Genomic DNA, 20,458 nt, shown 5'->3' on the forward strand with positions numbered 1-20,458 from the left:
GTGGCGCTGCGGGTTAAACCGCAGAAGCCTCTGTGCTGCAAGGTCAGGAGACCTGCAGCCATAAGATCGAATCCACGCGACGGAGTGAGCGCCCGTCGCTTGTCCCAGCTCCTGTCAACCTAGCGGTTCAAAAGCATGCAAAATGCAAGATGCGGGTAGATAAAATAGGTACCATCATGGTGGGAAGGTAACGGCATTCTGTGTCTAGTTGTGCTGGCCACGTGACCACAGAAGATTGCCTTCGGACAAAATGCTAGCTCTATGGGTGGAAACTGAGATGAGCACCGCCCCCTAGATTTGGACACAACTGGACAAATTGTCAAGGGGAACCTTTACCTTTGTGAGCTGTAGCTCACTTCTCCCTAGGCAAAGGTAAAGCTGTCTTAGTTTCTGGGAGTCTTAATCCAAAATAACAAAAGTTAACATTTTCAAGCTCCGCATATCCTTTACAAGCTACTGTACATTTTTTCATATATGAAAACCCTAAAAGAGAGCAGTGGTCTCTTCTTTAGTGGCAGGTATTCATAAGTGAAAAGAGGCAGAATCCAGACTTTGGAAACAGGAAGAGTATCCATGGGATCAGTACCGTGGTTTCACTTACTTATCTGCTGCCTGAAAATATTAAATTAACACACACACACCCCAAGATACATTTTTTCAAAGATGCATGACCAGAAATGGCCACTAGAGGGAACGAAAGACTCCTATATATAGTAATGGTAAAGGTTCCCCTTGACATTTAGTCCAGTCGTGTCCGACTCTAGGGGGTGGTGATCATCCCCTTCTCCAAGCCGTAGAGCCAGCATTTGTCCGTAGACAGTTTCCGTGGTCACGTGGCCAGCACAACTAGACATGGAACACCATTACGTTCCCACTGAAGTGGTACCTATTTATCTACTTGCATTTACATGCTTTGGAACTGCTAGGTTGGCAGGAGCTGGGACAAGCGATGGGCGTTCACTCCGTCGCATGGATTCGATCTTACGACGGCTGGTCTTCTGACCCTGCAGCACAAAGGCTTCTGCGGTTTAACCTCCAGCGCCATCACATCCCTATATATAGGTTTCACAATATCCACAGTTTCCAGCATCCGCAGGGAGGGCATGAATATGGCAGTCCAAACTGTAACTGGATTCACACTTAAAGCAGACTCATTGAAAACTGTGGTATTTGAGCTGTTTACATAGAACTTAAGTTACAAGTATTTCAATAGGTCAGCTATAAACACAAATCAGTCTGGATTCAGCCCATCTTCAATTGACCATCTTAAGAAACACTGAACTTCTGAATGAATGACGTTATGTTACTATTAAGGTCAAATTATTTGTTGTAACAACTGTCAAGAGAATGAAACATTTTGGAGATCGTAATGTGTTAAATTCCAGGCACCGTAGTACCTCTGCTTCCTTTCTCACCATCGTTGGGAATCCATAAAATTGGGATAAATTCGACCAGTCAGTAAAACTTAACAAGACTTGATGTTAGAAATTCACATTCCCTAACCCTAAACAACATTTTAAAGAAGAAAAAGAATGTGATGCACCAGGAATTCTTTGTCATTATATACTAACCAGACTGTGCATGGCACATTTTATTTCTATAAAACTATTAAAACTATTACAAAATATTCAAAAAATACATTTTAGTAAATTGACAGCAGTTATTTCTCAGTTTATTAATGCAAAACATCCTTTTACCCTCCCTCTCTGTACAAACTAGTCTCCATTGCCACAGATTAGCCAGCATGTGCGCTTTTTAAAAAATATTTTTTTTCTCATAAATTTCTTCTGCTTGATTTCTGAAGGTGAAAATAAGAGAGTTTCTCTCCACAGTTTTGCAAATGAATGAGGTTGTGTAACAGTCTTCAGTTCCAAGAATGTGGACAAAAGGGGTCGTTGTTATTCTTATTCTTTTTTTTACAAAGCAAAATAGTTTAAGGACAAGAGAAATAATGCAGAAGATGATACTACATTTTATACTATTTAAATTAAAATAATATATTCTCATATTTTACACTATTTAAAAAAAATGAAATGTGACTGTTAAGTATTGATCTCTCTTTTTTAAAAAAATTGAATTTACAATTCTGTGTATAAAAATATAATTTACGGATCCCTTCCCCACCCTTCCCACAGAGGATTATCGGCTGTTTGTTCTGAGACTCGCTGCTGGGAAAATGAAAAGCAAGGTATAGATGAGAGGGACTGGCGGCTTCCTTTTGGAGAATCTGGACAGACATGAACACATAGAAAAATAGAACTCTGTGCAGTTTTGCTTGGCCTCGCAAAATAATTTTCTTCTCCCTGTGAGTGTACAGTTCGCATGATAATAAATTATCAAAGAAACTATTTAAGGCTCTTGCAAATCGGGTTCATATTCTTTAAAACATCTATTTTAAAATACCAAACAAATAAATATCCAGGAGACACGGACAACGAAAACAAGAAAACAAATAGACAAAAATATAAATCAAATAAAAATATATATTTATATATATTTATAAACTAAAACAAAAAAGCTTTCCTGGGCTCTTCCTGTTCTTTAAAAGTCTACTTTGGACTGTCCTACTGTTATTATTGATTTAAAGTCTTTCTCTCTCTTCCTTCCTTCTTTTCTTCCTTCCTTTGTTCTTCCTTTCGTTCTTTCTTCATCTTAGTATTCCCCCCCCCCCGGTGTGTATTATTTTATTCTTACATCGGGCAAAAGCGGAGTTTGGAGAACAGTCCCTCTCAGCTGGCCATCCCCAGTGGGTGTATCATCTCAGAATCCAAGACCCAGCGGCCAACGTGATAGAGGAGACGGGAATACCAGTGGACTCCGGCTGGAGCCTCGTTGGGTGCCATCGCTGGCAGGAGTGCAGGGGAGGAAAAACCACCGGGGTACAGCATGGCCAGGAGGGCGTGGGCGACGCGGAAAGGGGCAAACGCCCAGTGGGCCCAGCTATGCTCCTCAATGACAGCGTAGCAGGAAGCCAGCACCTGATTAATGAGGATGGTGCCCTGAGCGGTTAGTGGGGCGTAAGCCCCCGAAGCCTCTTCTTGCAGGGACACCCGATGGACGGCCGCCTCCAACAGTGTCTGGCCCCCTTGGCCCAGCACGTAGACGCGATGTCCCGGCCGTACTCGGCTGGCGAAAATGGGCTGGGGTTGAGAGCGGTTCTGGGGTGGGGCCACAAAGAGGAGGTGGGCCGCCGTCAGCAAGAGCCGTGTCTGGGGCCTTCGGGTCTCGATGACGTAGAACAGCTTGTGCATGTGGGCCTCTTCCTGGTCCAGGAAGGCAAGGAATTCGCTGTAAAGCAGGTGCCCTTCCGTATCGGCTGCCAGCACCCTGTCACCGGGATGGAGGTCCTTCACCAGCTTGGTTCCTCCTTGCTCCAGGTTCACCCAGGCCGTTCCGGGGAAACAGCCACCAGATTTGGCTGCCACTGAGTTTTCTGGACGGAAGACAAGAGACCATGTTACTATTTATTTACAAGTTCAGTGAGAAACGATCATTTTACCTAAAGGGAGAGAAAGACGCCTATGGGAGAAAAGAGATATTACAGCAAACCTATGGTTACAAACAGAGCGCTATTAAGGCGTTAAATGTGTTCGAAAACAAATTTGGCACAGGATTTCTGAGCTCTGCAAGTTGAGATCAGCGTATTTCTGACTTGTGATTGGCTACTGGCAGGTAAACACAGACTTCATTTGCAAGGGGGCTGTGCAGAAACAGGAGCTATTGAAGTATTGGAGGGAGGGAAAATACTTTATCCCCTTCTAATTGTGAAGCTAATGTCTTAGCTGGTTCACACACCCCACCCCACCCCCGAGTTGCTGCTATCCTGTCTTTCCAGAGGAGACATCTCTTATTGTCTTCTTGTAATGGCTACCCCCTGCTCTGAAGTGCTCAACAGTAAACACGTCATACCTCTGGCTCAAGTCCATGTCTGTCCCTAGATCTCCGCTTGTAATTATCAGTCTAATACTTCCCTCCATGTATGGGAAAATCCAGGGCTTAATTTGAGCAGGGTTCAGCCCAAGAACATGTTTTCAATGCCAGAGGAACAGTTTTTAAAAAAAGGAAAAAAAAGGAGTAATCTGAATGGCTATGTCTTCTTGTGCCTTTTCCTCATAATTCAAAGCACTGGGCATAATTTAAACATGCTAGTGTTCATTATTCCCGCTATCTCTTTTGCATTTAAATGTTCTGAGAATCTCTGGAACTGGGGAAGTCCCAGCCGTGGCCTTGAAAGCAGTTTCTGGCTACTTCTGTACCCACTGCTGTTTGCATGTTACCCTTAAACATGGATGAATCTACCTTGCACTTTCCTCTTGTTTTAGCATATATTTTTTTCGCCCCTGAAACTGGAGAACGCCAGATCACCCGTGCCTTGAAGCAGGATTGAATATCTGCAGTCTTACCACTCAGCATCAGAAGAGGTGGGCGTAGGAGACTGGCTTCCATATTCAAGGGTGTAGCTTTTTTTGAGCCCTGCAACTAGTTTTTAAAGATTAAATGTTGGGAAAATCCCTACCGTTGGCAATGGTACCTGGCTGAGTGTTATGTGCCTTATAACAATGCCAGACGAGGAGTTCCCACAAAACATGCCTGCCTCTTTCCCAGGACAGGCTAGGAGGCTTTGAAATCTAATCTCTCCACCCACCCCTCCTTACTCTGTACATGTTTGTACACCTGCTTCCTTACCTATGAAGTTAGCACGCATCCCATTAGAATTAAAGGGGTAGCAAGGAAATTGCGAAAGGGCTCCCTCCGTCTTTCTCTCTCCTACCATTCTCAGCTGCCCAGCTGGTTGTCATAAATGACAAGAAGGAGCAAACCAGGACCAACCCACTGCCCACCTCTCTCCCCTTTTCTTAAAGTGGTCATGTTTAGAACACCTCTCCTGGCATTGTGATGGAGTGAGGTGTCTGTGTGTGGGGGGGACAGGTTTGACCTCTAGCCTTACTTGTTAGAATATTTAATATTTTCCTTGCTTTCTCAGTGAATTACAAATTACAGTATATGCACATGAATATAGCAAATAACTCAATTGTATTAAGAAAAACAGCCAAAAAAAGGGGGGGATAACATCTGATTTAAGGAGTAAAGATAGATTAAAAGAGAGGTTTTTATACTCTTGCTGTCTAGTTTTGTGCATTCTCGAAACATCCGTGTCTGAAGAATTAGCATTAAAAAAGATTTATGCTGACTAGGACACTTTTTAAAGTTAGAAAATTGTACCTATTTACAATTTAATGAACCGTTTCCTTGACAATGTAATCTGGAACATGTCTACTCAAATACTGTACATGAATCTAATGAGTCTGCTTCTGGGTATAGGAGTACTGTACTGCTTAGTAAAGGAAGCCCCGACCTCTATAAGCACACTCTCATGCTGTGAGTTATTCAGTATTAATGCAGGCCGTTATCAATGTAAGACTCCTCAATTGGTGAGCTATTGAAGACAGAGCCACTGTCTTAGAATTTGGAAGTAAATTGTTTCAAATAATGTCATTACCAGCAACAAGGTGCTTTTTGAGCATCAACAGCAACAAGCAATGTAATTCATGTAACATGTAACTGCATTACCTTTGCAATATGGCTAAAATTTCTAGTTAATTTTCAGAGACATTTTACAGGGATTTTTTTTCAGGTTTTATGCCACTCTATTATCACTTCTAAGTAGCAATGGAGGTATTGTTTGGTTTTGTCTTCATATTTTTGTAAATATTTGCCATATGCAATATCAAAAATGGCCACTAGAGAGAACCAGAGAGCATGCTCTGCGCTGCTAGCAAGGATAACACAGAGCTTGGAAGGTTTGTGGGTTAGGAGCAGTGACAGTGAGAACACAATGGGTGAACTCCTATTGCTTAGTGCACTGGTTCTTAACCTTTGTTACTCAGATGTTTTTGGACTGCAACTCCCAGAAGCCTTCACCATCAGCTCTGCTGGCTGAGGTTTCTGGGAGTTGCAGTTCAAAAACACCTGAGTAACAAAGGTTAAGAACCACTGGCTTAGTGGAGGAAGTGGCATTACAGTAGGCCCATAGAATCAGTGGGGATTTGCTGAGTGCCTTCCTCCATAAGTGCCATTACTAAAGTAAGTCACAACTAGACAAGGTAATTGGCTTCAATGGAACTTCAAAGGGAGAGCCAAAGTGATAGATCCCCCTCCCAACACCTTGCTGGTGGCTGGTGGGCAAAGAAACAGGAGGAGCAACTGAGGAGGAGGAAGAGGGAGTAAAAAAAGGCCAGTCTAGCTAGCAAGTCCTGATGATGATGTCCTCTCTCAGCAGCCCTGAGCATCGTTCTGTTTAATAAAGGAAAACACAACTCCCAGAATCCCTCAGCTGTCATGGCCAGGAAGCTCTCTAGAACAGTGGCCCCCAACCTTGGGCCTCCAGATGTTCTTGTACTTCAACTCCCAGAAATCCTGGCCAGAACAGTTGATGGTGAAGGCTTCTGGGAGTTGCAGTCCAAGAACATCTGGAGGCCCAAGGTTGGGGACCACTGCTCTAGAAAACAGCACCCTCTACGAATAGCTGACTGGTCCAGGCTTGCTTCAGAATGAGGAGATGCCGGAGCAGCCCCTGTGCCTAAGGAGACACATCGATGGTTTGGAAGCAGTACAATGCCTCTGCTTTAGGATTAGTTTATACTGAAAGGCAGATAATAATAAATAAGTTAGCAAATAATAACAAAGCTGGGAAATGTGACTTTTTTTTTATCACTGTTCCCAGAATCCCTCAACCATCAATGCGATTGTGGGAGTTGTAGTCCACCAATTCCCATGTCCATGCTTCGAAGAATAATGCCAAGCTGGAGACAGGGTGGTGGGGGATGCAAAGACAAGTGGCTTCGTGCAACTTTTGCAAGGATACGGCAGTCGTCGAAATGTGGATCTCTCTGTCTTGGCGGCCCCTGCATCTGTTGCTATGGAAACCTGGTTGCTAGGGAGAAGGCAGAACCTGTGCCCTCAGATGTGCTTCAAAGCAGCAGACAAAATCTGAACTCCTGCTAATGGCACGGCACAACCCATTACACTTTTAATTTGGTTCATTACAGCTGCAATTTTTAGACGGGCAGACATTGACTGGAAGGCAGTTAATAAAATCGCTAGGAAGTGTGCACAGCACAGCTCCCGCTCTCTCTCACACACACGCACCTCGAAAATGAAGGGATGTTGCTCTGCTGTCCAATTTTCCCCCCTTTCTCCTTCTCTCTCCCAGTGTCGTCTTTTGCATGCAACAGAAATGGTGTTGCAATCCGTAAAGTAAGCAAAGCCCTTCATTTAGTAAACAAACTTGTTTCCAGCTCTGGATTTACTGCTTCCTTCTCGCTCTGTCTCAACTTGACACAACTTGCATTTCTGCAAGTTGTGTCTTGCCCCTGCAAAGTCACTAAGGGTTTGTTTGCTTTTTTGGTCCCCCTTCTTCTTGCTTCCACATACTGTACATTGATACACATTCGTCTGGGGGGCACATATCTATGTACTGTGCATAGTGACAGAGCCTTGTAGTGCAATGGTAAAACCGCAGTACTGCAGTGAAGACTCTGCTTATGATCTGAGTTCGATCCTCAAGGTTGACTCAGCCTTCCATCCTTCCGAGGTTGGTAAACTGAATACCCAGCTCAAGGGGGGAGGGCAATGTGTACCCTGCATAATTGAATTGTAAACTGCCCAGAAAGTGCTTCAAGACTATGGGGCCTTATATAAGCAGCACACTTTGCTTTGACAGTGAAAGGATATCTCGTTTCACTGCACACCTGCCCATCCCAACACTCTGCAACAACATTCAGCCGCAAGCGATTGAGTCCAGGGAGATCAAGCCTTGCTTGGAAATAGGTTTGGATGAGGTGATGAGATGCAAAAGAAGACCAGGTTCTTCTACCTTTTTAATAGCTATATGGAGGAGGGAATTTCAGCAGGTGTCTCTTGCATTAAATCGGACTAGCTGAAATTTCCCCTTTGAAGTAACCTATCCACTTTTTTCATCTAGTTTCAGATCATACAGACCCCAAGAGGATCTTTCTATCTATGGAATTGGGATTTGAGCTGTTGTAGCCCAAAAAGCTAACTAGGTCCAACTCAACCCTTGTGAGATTGGCCAGGGATGGAGCCGGCAGGATAGGGATTGAGTTGTTAGACGGAAAGGTAAGCGACAGTCTTCCTTGCTACTAAATGTACAAGGGATCAAACAAACAATATTATCTGATTTGGCCCACTGATGGTTAATGTTAAGCATAAGAATAAGAATTGCACTAGCTAGAATTTTCTTACACATTTCCACAGTGTACGTGCCATGTGCCATCAAATTAACTCCAAGGTATGGTTACTCTAGTAGAGTTTTCAAGATAAGTGAGATATTTAAGGAGTGTTTTTACCAGCACCACTTCCCAGTGAGTTTCCATAGCTGAGCGAGAATTTGAACTCAGGTCTCCTGAGTCCTAATCAGACACTCTTTCCACTACACTGCAGTGGCTCTCCTACTGGTTTATTGTGTAACTCTACCCACATAAATTTCAGCAACTGAAATTTATGGGTTGCTACAACTTAAGAAGTCAGTGTAGGTATTTCTGATTGCATGCCAAGTCATGTCACTGGTGGGCAACAGCAAATGCCTATGCTGACTTCTTAACTTGAAGCAGCTTAAATATTTCACATACCTTGGAAACTCCTCTAGAGTCCCAGAAGTTGGGATCAACTTATATATATATGAATTTGTACCCTTGGAAATGAAGTGTCTTGCATTCTATGTGAAGTTTTTTTTTTTTTTTTTACTGCTTTTCTTTTTTGAAGCGTAGGCCCACAGGAAACCGGCTTAAACCGATTTTCTCTTAGCTAGGGCAATGCCAACAGAGAGGAAAACAAAGAACCCACAAGCAGCTCGTCCCCTCTCCAAAACGGGGGCCCTCGGTTTCTTTTCAAACGTTTTTCTCAGATACTGCATCTCGTGTAATAAATATACCAGCTTCCTTGGACATATTTATTGCCTGAAATAATTTAACACTCTCTTCAAAGAGTCCAACCCTACTAAGGTGGGGCTGTTGCTCTGCCCAGGAAGTTAAACATCGGCCGCTCCGCTCAAACAAGGAATGCTTGTGGAGCTCAAACAAGGAGCGGCTTTCAAATTCACATTCAAATCTGAGGGGGTTCTCTTTTTTGTTTTGTTTCTGGCTTGAATGCTCAAATGCTCATATTCAGATCAAGCCCCTCTGAGGACCTCTTGGGCCAATGGGCACCCCAAATTCGCACAGGGTCGGTGGGCGACTCCCTGGCTGAGGAGGCTTGAAGGCCTTCCTCTTAACAAAACCCAGGGAGACAACCTTCTGCCCTCAGGGGAACCGAGCCACCCAGAGAGGGCCCAATAGATTCTGTTGCCTGAGGAGCTGAGCAACTGCCCTGTCCAGAAGCGAGAGAGAGCGAGAGAGAGAGAGAGAGAGAGAGAGAGAGAGAGAGAGAACATCCAGGATGGGGACTTCGGGCAGAGTGTTTTCCAAACATGTCCCCCGCTCTCTGACAACAACAAGGCAACAATGATAATTTAACAACTAACTGTTTTGCTACTCTTAACAACATTGACCCAACTTCGGGAGGCAGTGGAAGACAGGAGGGCCTGGCGTGCTCTGGTCCATGGGGTCACGAAGAGTCGGACATGACTTAACGACTAAGCAACAAAAACAGAACAACGTCTCTAGGCCTAAAATCAATTGCTAGTCCCAACTAGAGTATGAATACGATTTCCGTGTTGATTTACAACCCAGCAGTCGGTTCAGTGAGGCTTAGTCCAACTGGGGCTAGCAACTGGTTTTAGGGATAATCACTGCTTGAGGCAGCCACCTCACACTGCCTAGCGGTAGGACCGGCCTTGCATGGATTTGGCTGGGCAAAGTTCACCTGGGCTGATTTCATAATACAAAAAATACCCTTAAAAGTACTTGAGGAATAAGGCTAGAAGGCAGTATATTGCAACTTTTCCTTAGTAATTAGTCATCATCACAACAGAGTCTGGATTCACACACACACTTGTGCCTGCCTTTCTTACAGCCCAAAATCAATTGTCAGGCTGCATCTCCCATCAGCGCGAGCCCACACAGCCAACATTGCTAATGGAGAAGGACAATGGGATTTGTAGTCCAACCACAGGACAGCCACATGTTGCCTGCTTCTTTCCATCCATTTCATTGCACCATAGCTACCATGTGCCTCTAGACTAGAGCAACACCTGGGCGCCTGAGGAGAGTACTGGCATGATTAGAGCCTAAATCAAATCGCTAGTCTCAGCTACAGGAATCCCACTGAAGGAAGGGGATCAGCAGAAGCGCTGAGTCCCACTTCATGGCATCTGTTCCAGCTGGGACTAGTAACTGGACTTTGGCCTAAGCCTTTTAGGCCAAGGGCTGCAGCATCAACTTCATAGGAGCTGGCTAGTAGAGCTGTAACTAGGTCTTTGCCTCAGGGCATCCAGATTTGGAGGGAACTATGATCTAGTGGTACAGTACATCTATTTCTTTTCTTGGGAAGTGTTAAGAAGATAAATGGCAAGACCCAGCTCTACTTCTTTCTTTCCCTTTTGGGGAGACACCATTTCCTCCTCCTCATTTTCCTTGGGTGGAGGTCACACACCCGTACCTCTTGGTGAACTGAGTGGGAGGTGGTGCCCCTTGTCCTGGGTGCCACAGCTGCTTGTTATGGTTCTATTGGCCGGCACTAACAATCACACATTGCTTCCTTCTCCCTCCCTCCCTCCTTCGCTCTCTCTCTCTCTCTCTCTCTCTCACACACACACACACACACACACACACAGGCAGCTGATTCCCTTACTCTTTCAGTTGAAAAAATTTGGTGTGCTAATCTTAAAATAATCAATTTTTTTTTACATTAAACAGCAAGAATGCATCTAATCTTCTAAATACAGTACCACATTTTGAAAGTAACATTTGAACATTTACTTTCCCAATGTTACTTTTTGGAAGTCTGACGTGACCCCCAGTGGGTCCTAGAAGTGAGAACACTGGCCTTCTGCTCCTCCAGAGGTGCATCATCATCATCATCATCATCATCATCATCATCATCATCATCATCATCAACAACAACAACAACAACAACAACAACAACACAATTAATAATAATAATAATAATAATAATAATAAATAATAATAATAATAATAATAATAATAATAATAATAATAATAATAATAATAATAATAATAATAATAATAATAATAATAATAATAATAATAATCGTCATCATCATCATCATCATCATCATCATCACGTGCTGTCAACTCAATTCTGATTCATGGCGACCCTTTTTCAGGGTTTTCCAGGTAGAGAATACTCAGAATTGGTTTGCCACATCTCTTTCTTCTTGGGGGCACCGCTGGAGACTGTGCAGGATGCCCAACGCCACACAGGCTGGCTCCAATAAATTCCCATCCTCTGGCTCTGCAACTAGATACCTAAACCAGCTATCCAGCCAAGCTTCAAAGTTGCCTAACTCTTCCTTTTCTCAAATCTATATAAAGGAATTCTTTTGTGAGAAGGGGAAAAAAAATACATCTCCCACCCTGATGGGCTGGGAATGCTTGGGCCAGATGGAGAAATGAAACGAAGATAAGATGTCTCTCACTAAGTCGGATCGTTGTGAGTTAGTTGGCCAGGCTGAAATGGTGAAGGTGGGCCAAGGAATGAGGGACCACCCCAGTATTCCTCTGAGCACCAGTTGGTGGGGCATGTCAATACAAGAGCAGTGGTTCCACTCACACCTAATTTGCAGAGCCATAACCAGCTATTTTGTCCGCCAGGGCAAATGGCATCATCTCCAATCCACTCCATTTTGAAGATTGGATGTGAGCAAACCCCCCCCCCCATGGAAAAGAGGAGAACAGGGCGCCCCGTCCCTAAAGAAAGAGCTTATGCTGTGAATAGGATTTAGCATTCACTAAGACTAACCAGTAAATTCAGTGCCAGATTTTAATTACATGATATTGTGGTTGTAAACGAAGGAGGTAATATGGCACTCATTTTCAACCATAATATAATATCGTTAGTGTAGATTTGGTTTTCTTTTTTGTTTGATGTTTTAATTTTATTTTATGTCTATGTTGTGACATTCTAAGCTTCCCACTGCAGTGGCCTGGCCCCTAGATAGGCAGAGTGAAAATTTAAAGAAACCAAAAGATATCAAAGAATAAGCTGAGGTAAAATTTCAGCTGTTCCATCTTAGCTGTAGCCCTTAGCTTTGAGACACATCTGCAGGGGCATCTGTGACATATGTTGTGTGGGACCATATAGGGCAGAGCCCTATGGAAAGCCCGAACCTTTTCCAGATGGAAAAGGTTCGAGCTTCACACCAGAGAACAGACTCTTGGCCAACAACAAACTCTACATTCCAAAGGACATGGGTTCAAAAATCTCAAATGGTTGTTGAATGCCTTCTGGGGGAAATCTGTGGACTGTAGTCCAGAAAAGTAATTTTTATTAGCTCTGGTTTTTGACAGAAATGCCATCCTTACCAAACCCGAAATAATGCTCACGGGTCATCTTGTCCCTTGCGAAAGGTGCTTTTGAAAAATATATATTGTCTGTGATGATCACATCCAGCCATGTACTGATGTGACTCTTCCTCTCAAGTACGAAGGTCATTTCATAACAGCATATTTCTTCTCTCCTTCTCACTCATTATCTCTCTCTCTCTCTCTCTCTCAAGTTTGCCCTTGTCTTCTCAGTGCGCTATTTCTAGACCCCATTTCCTCCTAAAAGCAGGGCACGGCGGGACAGCCGATGGTCTGGTGCCGGGCCCTCCCCACTCCACCGCTCTGTGGCTTGCAGGCTGCATTAGGACAGTTTAAAAATCCACCCTTGGAACTTTTCCTAATGCCTTTTTCAGGAAGGACAGGGAAGAATAAAAAGAATAATAAAACCAAACAAAGTATTTATTGATTGACTTTATCCCTTTTGCTTGGGAGTGGAGTACTAGGCAATGAACCAGCCAGAAATTTCCTGGGGAGGTGGGATTGTGACCGCTAAGGATGCCCTTTCCGAGGAAGCCCCCGGTACGCTCCTACAGCATGGCCCCTTTCCTGTCTTGTCCACCCCCCCAGTCCCTGCTTCGGCCTGAGATTTTGTTTGCCCACTCCGAGGTCCTTGATGAATAGGTCCAGTTGTATAGCAACTCGGTAAACAGGCCGGCCAAGTGGTGGAGGTGTGAGAATCTGCTCCTTTGAGCTGGGGCCCTTATTTGGGTTCTCTAATTAAAATCCAATAAAGGGCCGGCACTGTCATTCTGATCTGGATAATAAAGGGAGGCACTCTGGGAGAAGAGGGGACACTTCCAAGTCTCCACCCTAGCCCCCCCACCCACCCTATTTGTTCAGGTGCAGGGGACCCTTGATGCCAATTCACACACACATGCACTCAAAAAAAAAAAAAGAGAGGGGGGCCCTGCTCCCCATGCACGCACATAAAGTCCCCCCCCCAGGCCCTATTTGCACAGACCAGGAGACTTTTCCAAAACACTCAAGATGGGTATTTGAATATGAAATGGAAGAGTTTGTTCTCACTAGCCTTCATTATCTCGGCCTCTTTACTGCTCCTGCGCTCTCCTCCTTTGCCCTCCTGACAGCCATTCAGGCCTGGCGGGGGAAGCGTTCCCCTTGTTCGCATTCCAATCTCCAGGATCATACTTTTTGCAAATAGAGATGGCGGCTCAAAGACTTCCCCCTGCCTGGAACGCGTAGGTTTTTTAATCTTCTCATCGGATTCTCAGCCATGAAACCAGAGCCTGACCATTGGGAAACCAGCTGGAAGGGATGGGATTCAAGACAGCGCTCAGGAAATCCACGTCTCATACAGTCACACGACCTCATGTGACACATCCTCAGATTATCCCCCTCCTCTCCCAAGTGGTGGATGTGGGCTGCATGTTAATGCTCGGATTTGGCCTGGTAGAAGGATGTGCTCCCTATGGAATAGATGCAAGATGGATCCGGATTGGGTTGAGTGCATGCAAGTAGAGTGAGCTGGCATTCTCGGGTCAGGGTTGCCTGTAGGAAAGTGGTAAGTTGGGAAAACGACCCTCAAAGCCGAAGAGGACGGACACCACCTCTCTCACACACTTGTACGATCAATTTTTGGGTTCTTGTCTACAGTTTTCCTACACTGTCCATGAAGGGGCTGTGCTAAGCCTGAAGAAGCAGAATTTTCTCCATGAAAGCTTGCAATTTGCTTGAGTATTTAGCGGTCCATCAAAAGGTATCACCCATCCTTACATCTGTATAATCTTGGTGCGTTTATAACCCTTTAAGACTCAGAGCTCCAAGGGCAGAAGGCCTGACTGGGGAACATCTCACGTCTGCTGCTCTGATGACAACCGTTTCAACTACAACTGCTGTCGTTATTTCAGTTTAACTAACGATTTTGGCATCCAAAGCACCCTTGCCCAGAAGTATGGCCACAAGCCCACCATGACAAAAGAAGTGGAGAATATGGACTCCCCACTCCTCTGGGAAAGAAAGAAAATGTTTTGTGCTTTCAAAAACAGGGAAAGCGAATAGGGCCAAGAGAGTCAGTCCCAGATTTGGGTGCCCCCTATGTTTTGATGCAAAGCCCTAGATGCTCCACCCTGATTACAACCTGAACAGAATAATCTTGTCCAACTCCTGCATCCTCTACACATATCAGGCTACGACTGCCATCACCCTATCAAAGTGAACTTGTTGTCTGGGGATGATGCAGGCTGTGTTCCAACACATCCAAAGGGGCCTTCCTTTGAACAGACCAAAAAGAGATTAAACATGGAGGATAGTAATATATCCAGCAGATACAGTGGACCCTCGACTTACAGACTTTTCGAGTTACAGACTTCTCTGGCCGCAAAATTTAGATTCAACTTGCAGCCAGAGAATCGACTTACAGACCAGAAAAAACCCAAAATGGAACAAAAATAGAATAAAAACTGCCAGTTATGGGATTAATTGGTTTTCAATGCATTGTAGGTCAATGGAGATTCGACCTACAGACTTTTCGACTTGCAGCCACCATTCTAATACGGATTAATTCCATAAGTAGAGGGTCCACTGTAGGTAGTCATTGATTTCTATTATATTTATCTCCCCCCCCCATCACTAGATGTAGCAGAGGAGGTATGGGGCAGCCTACAAGAGATAGGAAAGGCCAAAGGGACTCGTGTTTCCCTTCTGCCTTCTGCCACCTGAACCAGTTGCTGACTTTGTATGAAGGCAGAATTCGCCCTATTCTTTGCTCTGCATATGGAGAGCATATAAAGCAGCATACTAGGTTCAGGGATATGCAACTCACATCTCTTGTACGCAAAGCATGGAGAAATAATTCCTCCTCGTTTCTACATAAATGAACACAGAGCTGCTATTATTATTATTCAAAAATACCAGGAACAGTCCATCAAAATTATAAAAACATATTATTATTATTATTATTATTATTATTATTATTATTATTATTATTATTATTATTATTATTATTATTATTATTATTATTATTATTATTTTATTTTATTTTTATTTTTATTTTTATTTTTATTTTTATTTTTATTATTATTATTGACCCAGGCACATGTTTAGATGTATCCCTTAAGAGCTTCTTAACTGCACTATTAAAAAACCAAAACCGCTCATGCCAGTTGTTAAGAATCGTGCTGTCATAGCTCAGTTTCTCTCTCTATAAAATGGGAATGTGGTTAGTTAACACACAGCTGATGTCAGGATAAATCAGAGGCATAGACAGGCACTTACAAGTGTATAGATACTTTCCATCACCTGCATTAATTAAGAGTAACAGGGCGGCGACGGTGAGTAAGCTGCTTGAAATGGCCATTTAAAATTCCAAAAGAATTCATTCTTGACTGGAGTTGCAACCCTATGAACTACTTACAAAAGTAGAATTTATTTCATTCGACTTTGTATGTGGTAGATCCAGAAGCCAACTGAGTTAAGAAAAGAGCGAATCTAAATCCAGATAATTTTGGATTACAGATCCCATGGTCCTTTACTGTCTCAGTCCAGTCTCCTCGCGAACCACACCCTTTGCTAATCTTTCCTCCTTAAGTGATAGAGTTAGCATTTACCGGTAAGTGCCTCATTTTTCTTTCGCGGCTGCCTGTTTCTTGGCACTTCTGAAGTGTTTTCTTTAAACGCCAGGAAGCAAACGAGGGGGAGGCGGCAAAAGCAGCAGCGCCCATCTCCCGAAATCATTGCCCTCCTTAAAGCTGTTTTGCCGAAAAACTGACAATTTATGCAGAAGCGTGGCGGCGACGAAGGCTCAAAGGTGCCTTTCGCAGATGCAACAGCAGGTGGCGCTCAAAGCACGGGGGATTCCTAGCAGCAGGTGACGCTGAATTTATACAGCTTTTCTTCCAGGCAAGCTTGGAGGCGAGAAAAAGTTACCCGTAGCCCCGTTCCACAGGATTTGACCCATTTAATCCGTCGCCATTTGTGATTCACATTAAAAGGGCGCTGTTTTTCATACGGGACGGGGGGTGAACGGGGAGTTACTGTAGGCGATGAGACAAAACAATTTTAATCCTTGTAATGATTTTTTACTTATTTTAGGATGAAGGTAAAATGAAGAACTGGGCGGATGGGGGGGGGTGTGCATTTAATGCGCTAGAATTCGCTATCGTCCGCACAGTTTCTCTGTTGGAACTTCCTTAAGCGAGTGCCTGATCGGGGCGGAAGGCCCTCCGGCAACCCAGGACTGACGCAACCGACGTCAAAGCACCGGGTTCAGTAGTTTAGGAATCGCATGGTCTACCAAGCCGATCGGTTCAGGCTTCTAGGCTAAAATCTTGGCACTGGTCCACCGGTTGCATCTGAACCCAGCAGGAAAACTATTGCACAGTTTACTCCAGATTAATTGACTGGAGTGTGCGCCACCCTTGCGCACACTCGTGAGGGTCATCACTACCAAACAAGGAAGGGATCTGAGGTCCCAGGGCTCTCTGGATCGGGCCGGGCCCCTAAAATCAATGGGACTCTTTTCCTAAGGGAACGTGACTTAAGCGCTGTTCCCGTAGCTACTACGAAGGGATACTTCGAATGATTCAGACACGGGACGAATCCTGACTGCCGTTGGCCAATTGGCCTTCAGAAGTTGGAAACACGTCCTTTTTTCCCCCTTTTTAAGTGGCGAAGAGTCTTGTGGCACCTTGAAGTTGACGCGTTGTCCTCGACTGCAGCGGCCCGCGCCTTGATGCATCCGAGGGCAGCTCAGGCCGATCCCAAGGTGCCACAAAGCTCTTCGTCCTCTTTTTAAGGCCGAAGGTCCACGCTGCTGCCCGCCCCCCCCCTCGGGGCATTGAAAAGGGAAGAAGAGGTGCTTAACCCCGCTTGGTTTGGACGGATGGGGCGTCCCAGCCAGATCCCAGAACGCGGTGAGGCTTCCGGCTTAAGAGCCCTTCGGCGATCGCGGCGTCAAGCCTTCCCCGAAGCCCTTCCGTGGCTACGAATACCTGAGAGGCGGAGTCTCCCTTCGATTCCGTCGGGAGGCAAACCTCTCTCTCTCCCCCCGCTGGGAATTTCCCTGGGGTGGTGCAATCCTGCCCGGTTCTTTTTCTTTTCTTTTCTTTTTTCCAGACCCAAGCACACCTGGCGAAACGGCGGCGCTTGGCCTCTCGCCACCCAGCGCCGAAAAGAGAAAGAAGACGCGGATCGCTGAGCTGCACTGGCCCCGCCGAGGACATTCGGGATCTCTGGGCAATCTTGGGGCTAGTTGGCTGGCTAGAAGCAGAACACACTGGGCCGAGAGGGGGGAAGGGGTCCCTCGTGCTCCGGGCCAACCTGACCTTGCCTCTGCCCTACATACAGGATGCTGGGATCTGTAATCCGGGGGGGTGTCCTGACGCCTCTCACACCCGGAGTGCCAGCGGGTTCCCTGGCGCTTCTCGGCAGCTCATTTGGGCACCCCTCCAAAAAAACTACACATCCCAGCGTTCCACAGGGCAGTCCCCCCCCCCCGGCAGTTTAATGCGGTATGGAAGTGCGAGGGCGGCGCGGTGTAGACGCTGGTAAGAGAGGCGCGCGTCTCTTTCCCGTCAACGGTACCCGGTGTCGTGTCCCCCCCACCCATCCGCGCCCCCCCCCGGGTCCCTCTCCGCTCCTCCTCCTCCTCCTCCTCACCGGCTTTGACCGAGCAGTGGATGTGCGCCTTGGACTCGTAGTAGACCCAGTCGAAGCCGGCTTCCACGGCCAGGCGGGCCAGCATGCCGTACTTGCTGCGGTCCCGATCCGAGGTGGTGATGTCCACGGCCCGGCCCTCGTAGTGCAGCGACTCCTCGGAGTGGTGGCCGTCCTCGTCCCAGCCCTCGGTGACGCGGAGCTTGACCCCCGGCCACTGGTTCATCACCGAGATGGCCAAGGCGTTCAGCTTGTCCTTGCAGCGCTGCGGGGGTGGGGGGGGGGAAGAGAGAGAGAAAAAAGAGAGAGCGAGCTCAAAGAAGCGCCGGCGGAAAGTGGGAGAACCAGCCTCCGAGGGGGAAGAAAAAGCTCCCCTAGTCCTAAGGCCTGGACTACAACACCCGTCATCCCCAGCCTCGCTGAGACTGGGGATCATGGGGGGACGCTGTTCAGCCCGGAAGGCCTCCCCTTGACAAAGGGCCAACCATGGAGAATCAAAACACCCCTCTTTGCTCTCTATCCCTAGCTGCCCCCCCCTCGCCATCCTCCATGCTCATCCTTGAGGCTCAGGATCGCCCTGCGGGGTTAGGCAGGATCCTGGACTCTACATAGCCCCAGAAAGATCTTTAACCCCCCACGCAGCTGCATCCTTTGTAAGAACCTCTTGGGTGCAAGGGAATTCAAGAGAAGGATGTAGAAGAGGGAGGAAAGGGGGGTGTGTGTAATTTTTTTCAATCCTCAGGATAAGGCTGCGTGCGAGCCACCAAGAGTCGCCAGAGATCGACACAGAATAAAAGCTTTCTGGATCATACAGGGCCCCAAACCTCCCATTGCATCCATCTTTACTCAAAACATTGCTGATTTCAAAACCCAGGTTTGGGGATTACTTTAAGAGATTGTTCTGTGCCTTCAAGTTGAAATCGACTTATGGAGACCCTAGTACGGCTTTTAAGGTAAGTGAGATATTTAAGGAGTGGCTTTGCCAGTCCCACTCCCCCCAGTGAGTTTTTCCTTGGCCAAATGGGGATTCGAACCCAGGTCTCTCGAGTCCTGGTCCATCACTCCATCCACTACACCACACTGGGCATCACCAGAGGACAGCAGCCATTTAAACCCTTTGGACCCTCTGTTCATGACCCCTAAGGCTGCCGTGCTTTCCCCACTTACAAGGGAAGAACTTTGGCTGAGGATTCCCTGGTAGGACTCCCTGCGCGTTTTTGGCCATTGTGTAGAGAGGATGCACGCAAGCGATTGAATTGGGGGAGGAGTGAAGAGGCTGCTAGAAAAGGCTGGACTGTGGAGAAGGCCTGTTGAAGCTACAGAATTCCATGGAAAGCCTACCAAGAAAGTAAGTTTGGAAGGCACACAAATACAAGCAGGCTGGGGGCTGGATGAAACAAGTGTGAATGGGAGATGGGGGGGGGGAATCCCTTAACCCTTCCCACGCCAGCTGTGTTGTGATAAAGATTGCACTGCGGTGATTTCTAGCTCCTGAAAATCGCTCAAAGGTCGCCCAGGGAAGAAGATCCTCTTCTCCTCCAGGAGCAACCCCCCCCCCCCCCCCACTATGCCTTCCTTCTGCCTTGCCTTTCAGGACAAAATCGGTGGGGTTGCTAGTAATAACACACCTCCTTAGCACCAAAGCTCCCGAGAAGACATAAACCCGCCTAGCATGTTGCCATGATGGATGGTCTAAAACCCTCCTCAGAACACCTGGTGACCTCCAGATAGGTTGTGCTACCACAAGGCCCATCATCTGCCTACCCACTGCTGCCTGGGGATGATGGAAGGCATGGTGGCCCTACATGCCTTGAGGAGAACAACACTTGGGAATGGCGGGTCTACAAAAGTCCCCATCTAACATCAGGGGGTGGCCAGATCTTAAAACCTAAGCATGGGCACCAAGCTGAACTTTCATGGGGCTAGTTAGATCCTGTCCCCCCCACCCCATCCCTCCAAAATACAAAACCTCAGCCAGCAAAACCAGTAAAAGGAGAAGACATACAGTGGTGGCCTCAATGGTGAACCTTTGCCCTACTAATAACACAGCCCGATCCACTTCATCCTGACTTCTGTCCTAAACAGGCTTACTCCGGAGTCAGTTCTGTTCTTCTCAGTGGAACCTACCTCCCCACTAAGGCTGCAGTGCCTTGCCTTCCACAAAGCACTCCTCCACTCATTCGGGTTTCCTTCTGAGTAAACCTCATCAGATCCTATTTTTCATCTGAAGGGACCCTTTGCTTTTCTGGAGTTGGTGAGACTGAGGGCCTCAGGCCCAATTATTTAAGTCATCTTAATCTCTTTCAGGAAACACGTCTTGG

The 20,458-nt window shown here is 46.2% G+C and overlaps 1 protein-coding gene across 1 annotated transcript in view; it reads right to left on the minus strand.

Annotated features, from left to right (window-relative positions):
• Nucleotides 1-1,549: 1,549 nt before the first annotated feature.
• The window catches only part of SHH (sonic hedgehog signaling molecule), a 30,222-nt gene continuing 11,313 nt past the window's right edge, over nt 1,550-20,458 (minus strand). Inside the window, exons 2-3 of the mRNA XM_073002884.2 lie at nt 18,141-18,402; nt 1,550-3,433 (exon numbers count right to left, since the gene is read on the minus strand). Coding sequence (XP_072858985.2) covers nt 2,730-3,433; nt 18,141-18,402 — 966 coding nt within the window. The 3' untranslated portion in view covers nt 1,550-2,729. The remainder of the gene's footprint in view (nt 3,434-18,140; nt 18,403-20,458) is intronic.

The sequence above is a fragment of the Pogona vitticeps genome, chromosome 6 (assembly GCF_051106095.1).
Source record: "Pogona vitticeps strain Pit_001003342236 chromosome 6, PviZW2.1, whole genome shotgun sequence".
In the NCBI taxonomy this organism is placed as follows: Eukaryota; Metazoa; Chordata; class Lepidosauria; order Squamata; family Agamidae; genus Pogona; species Pogona vitticeps.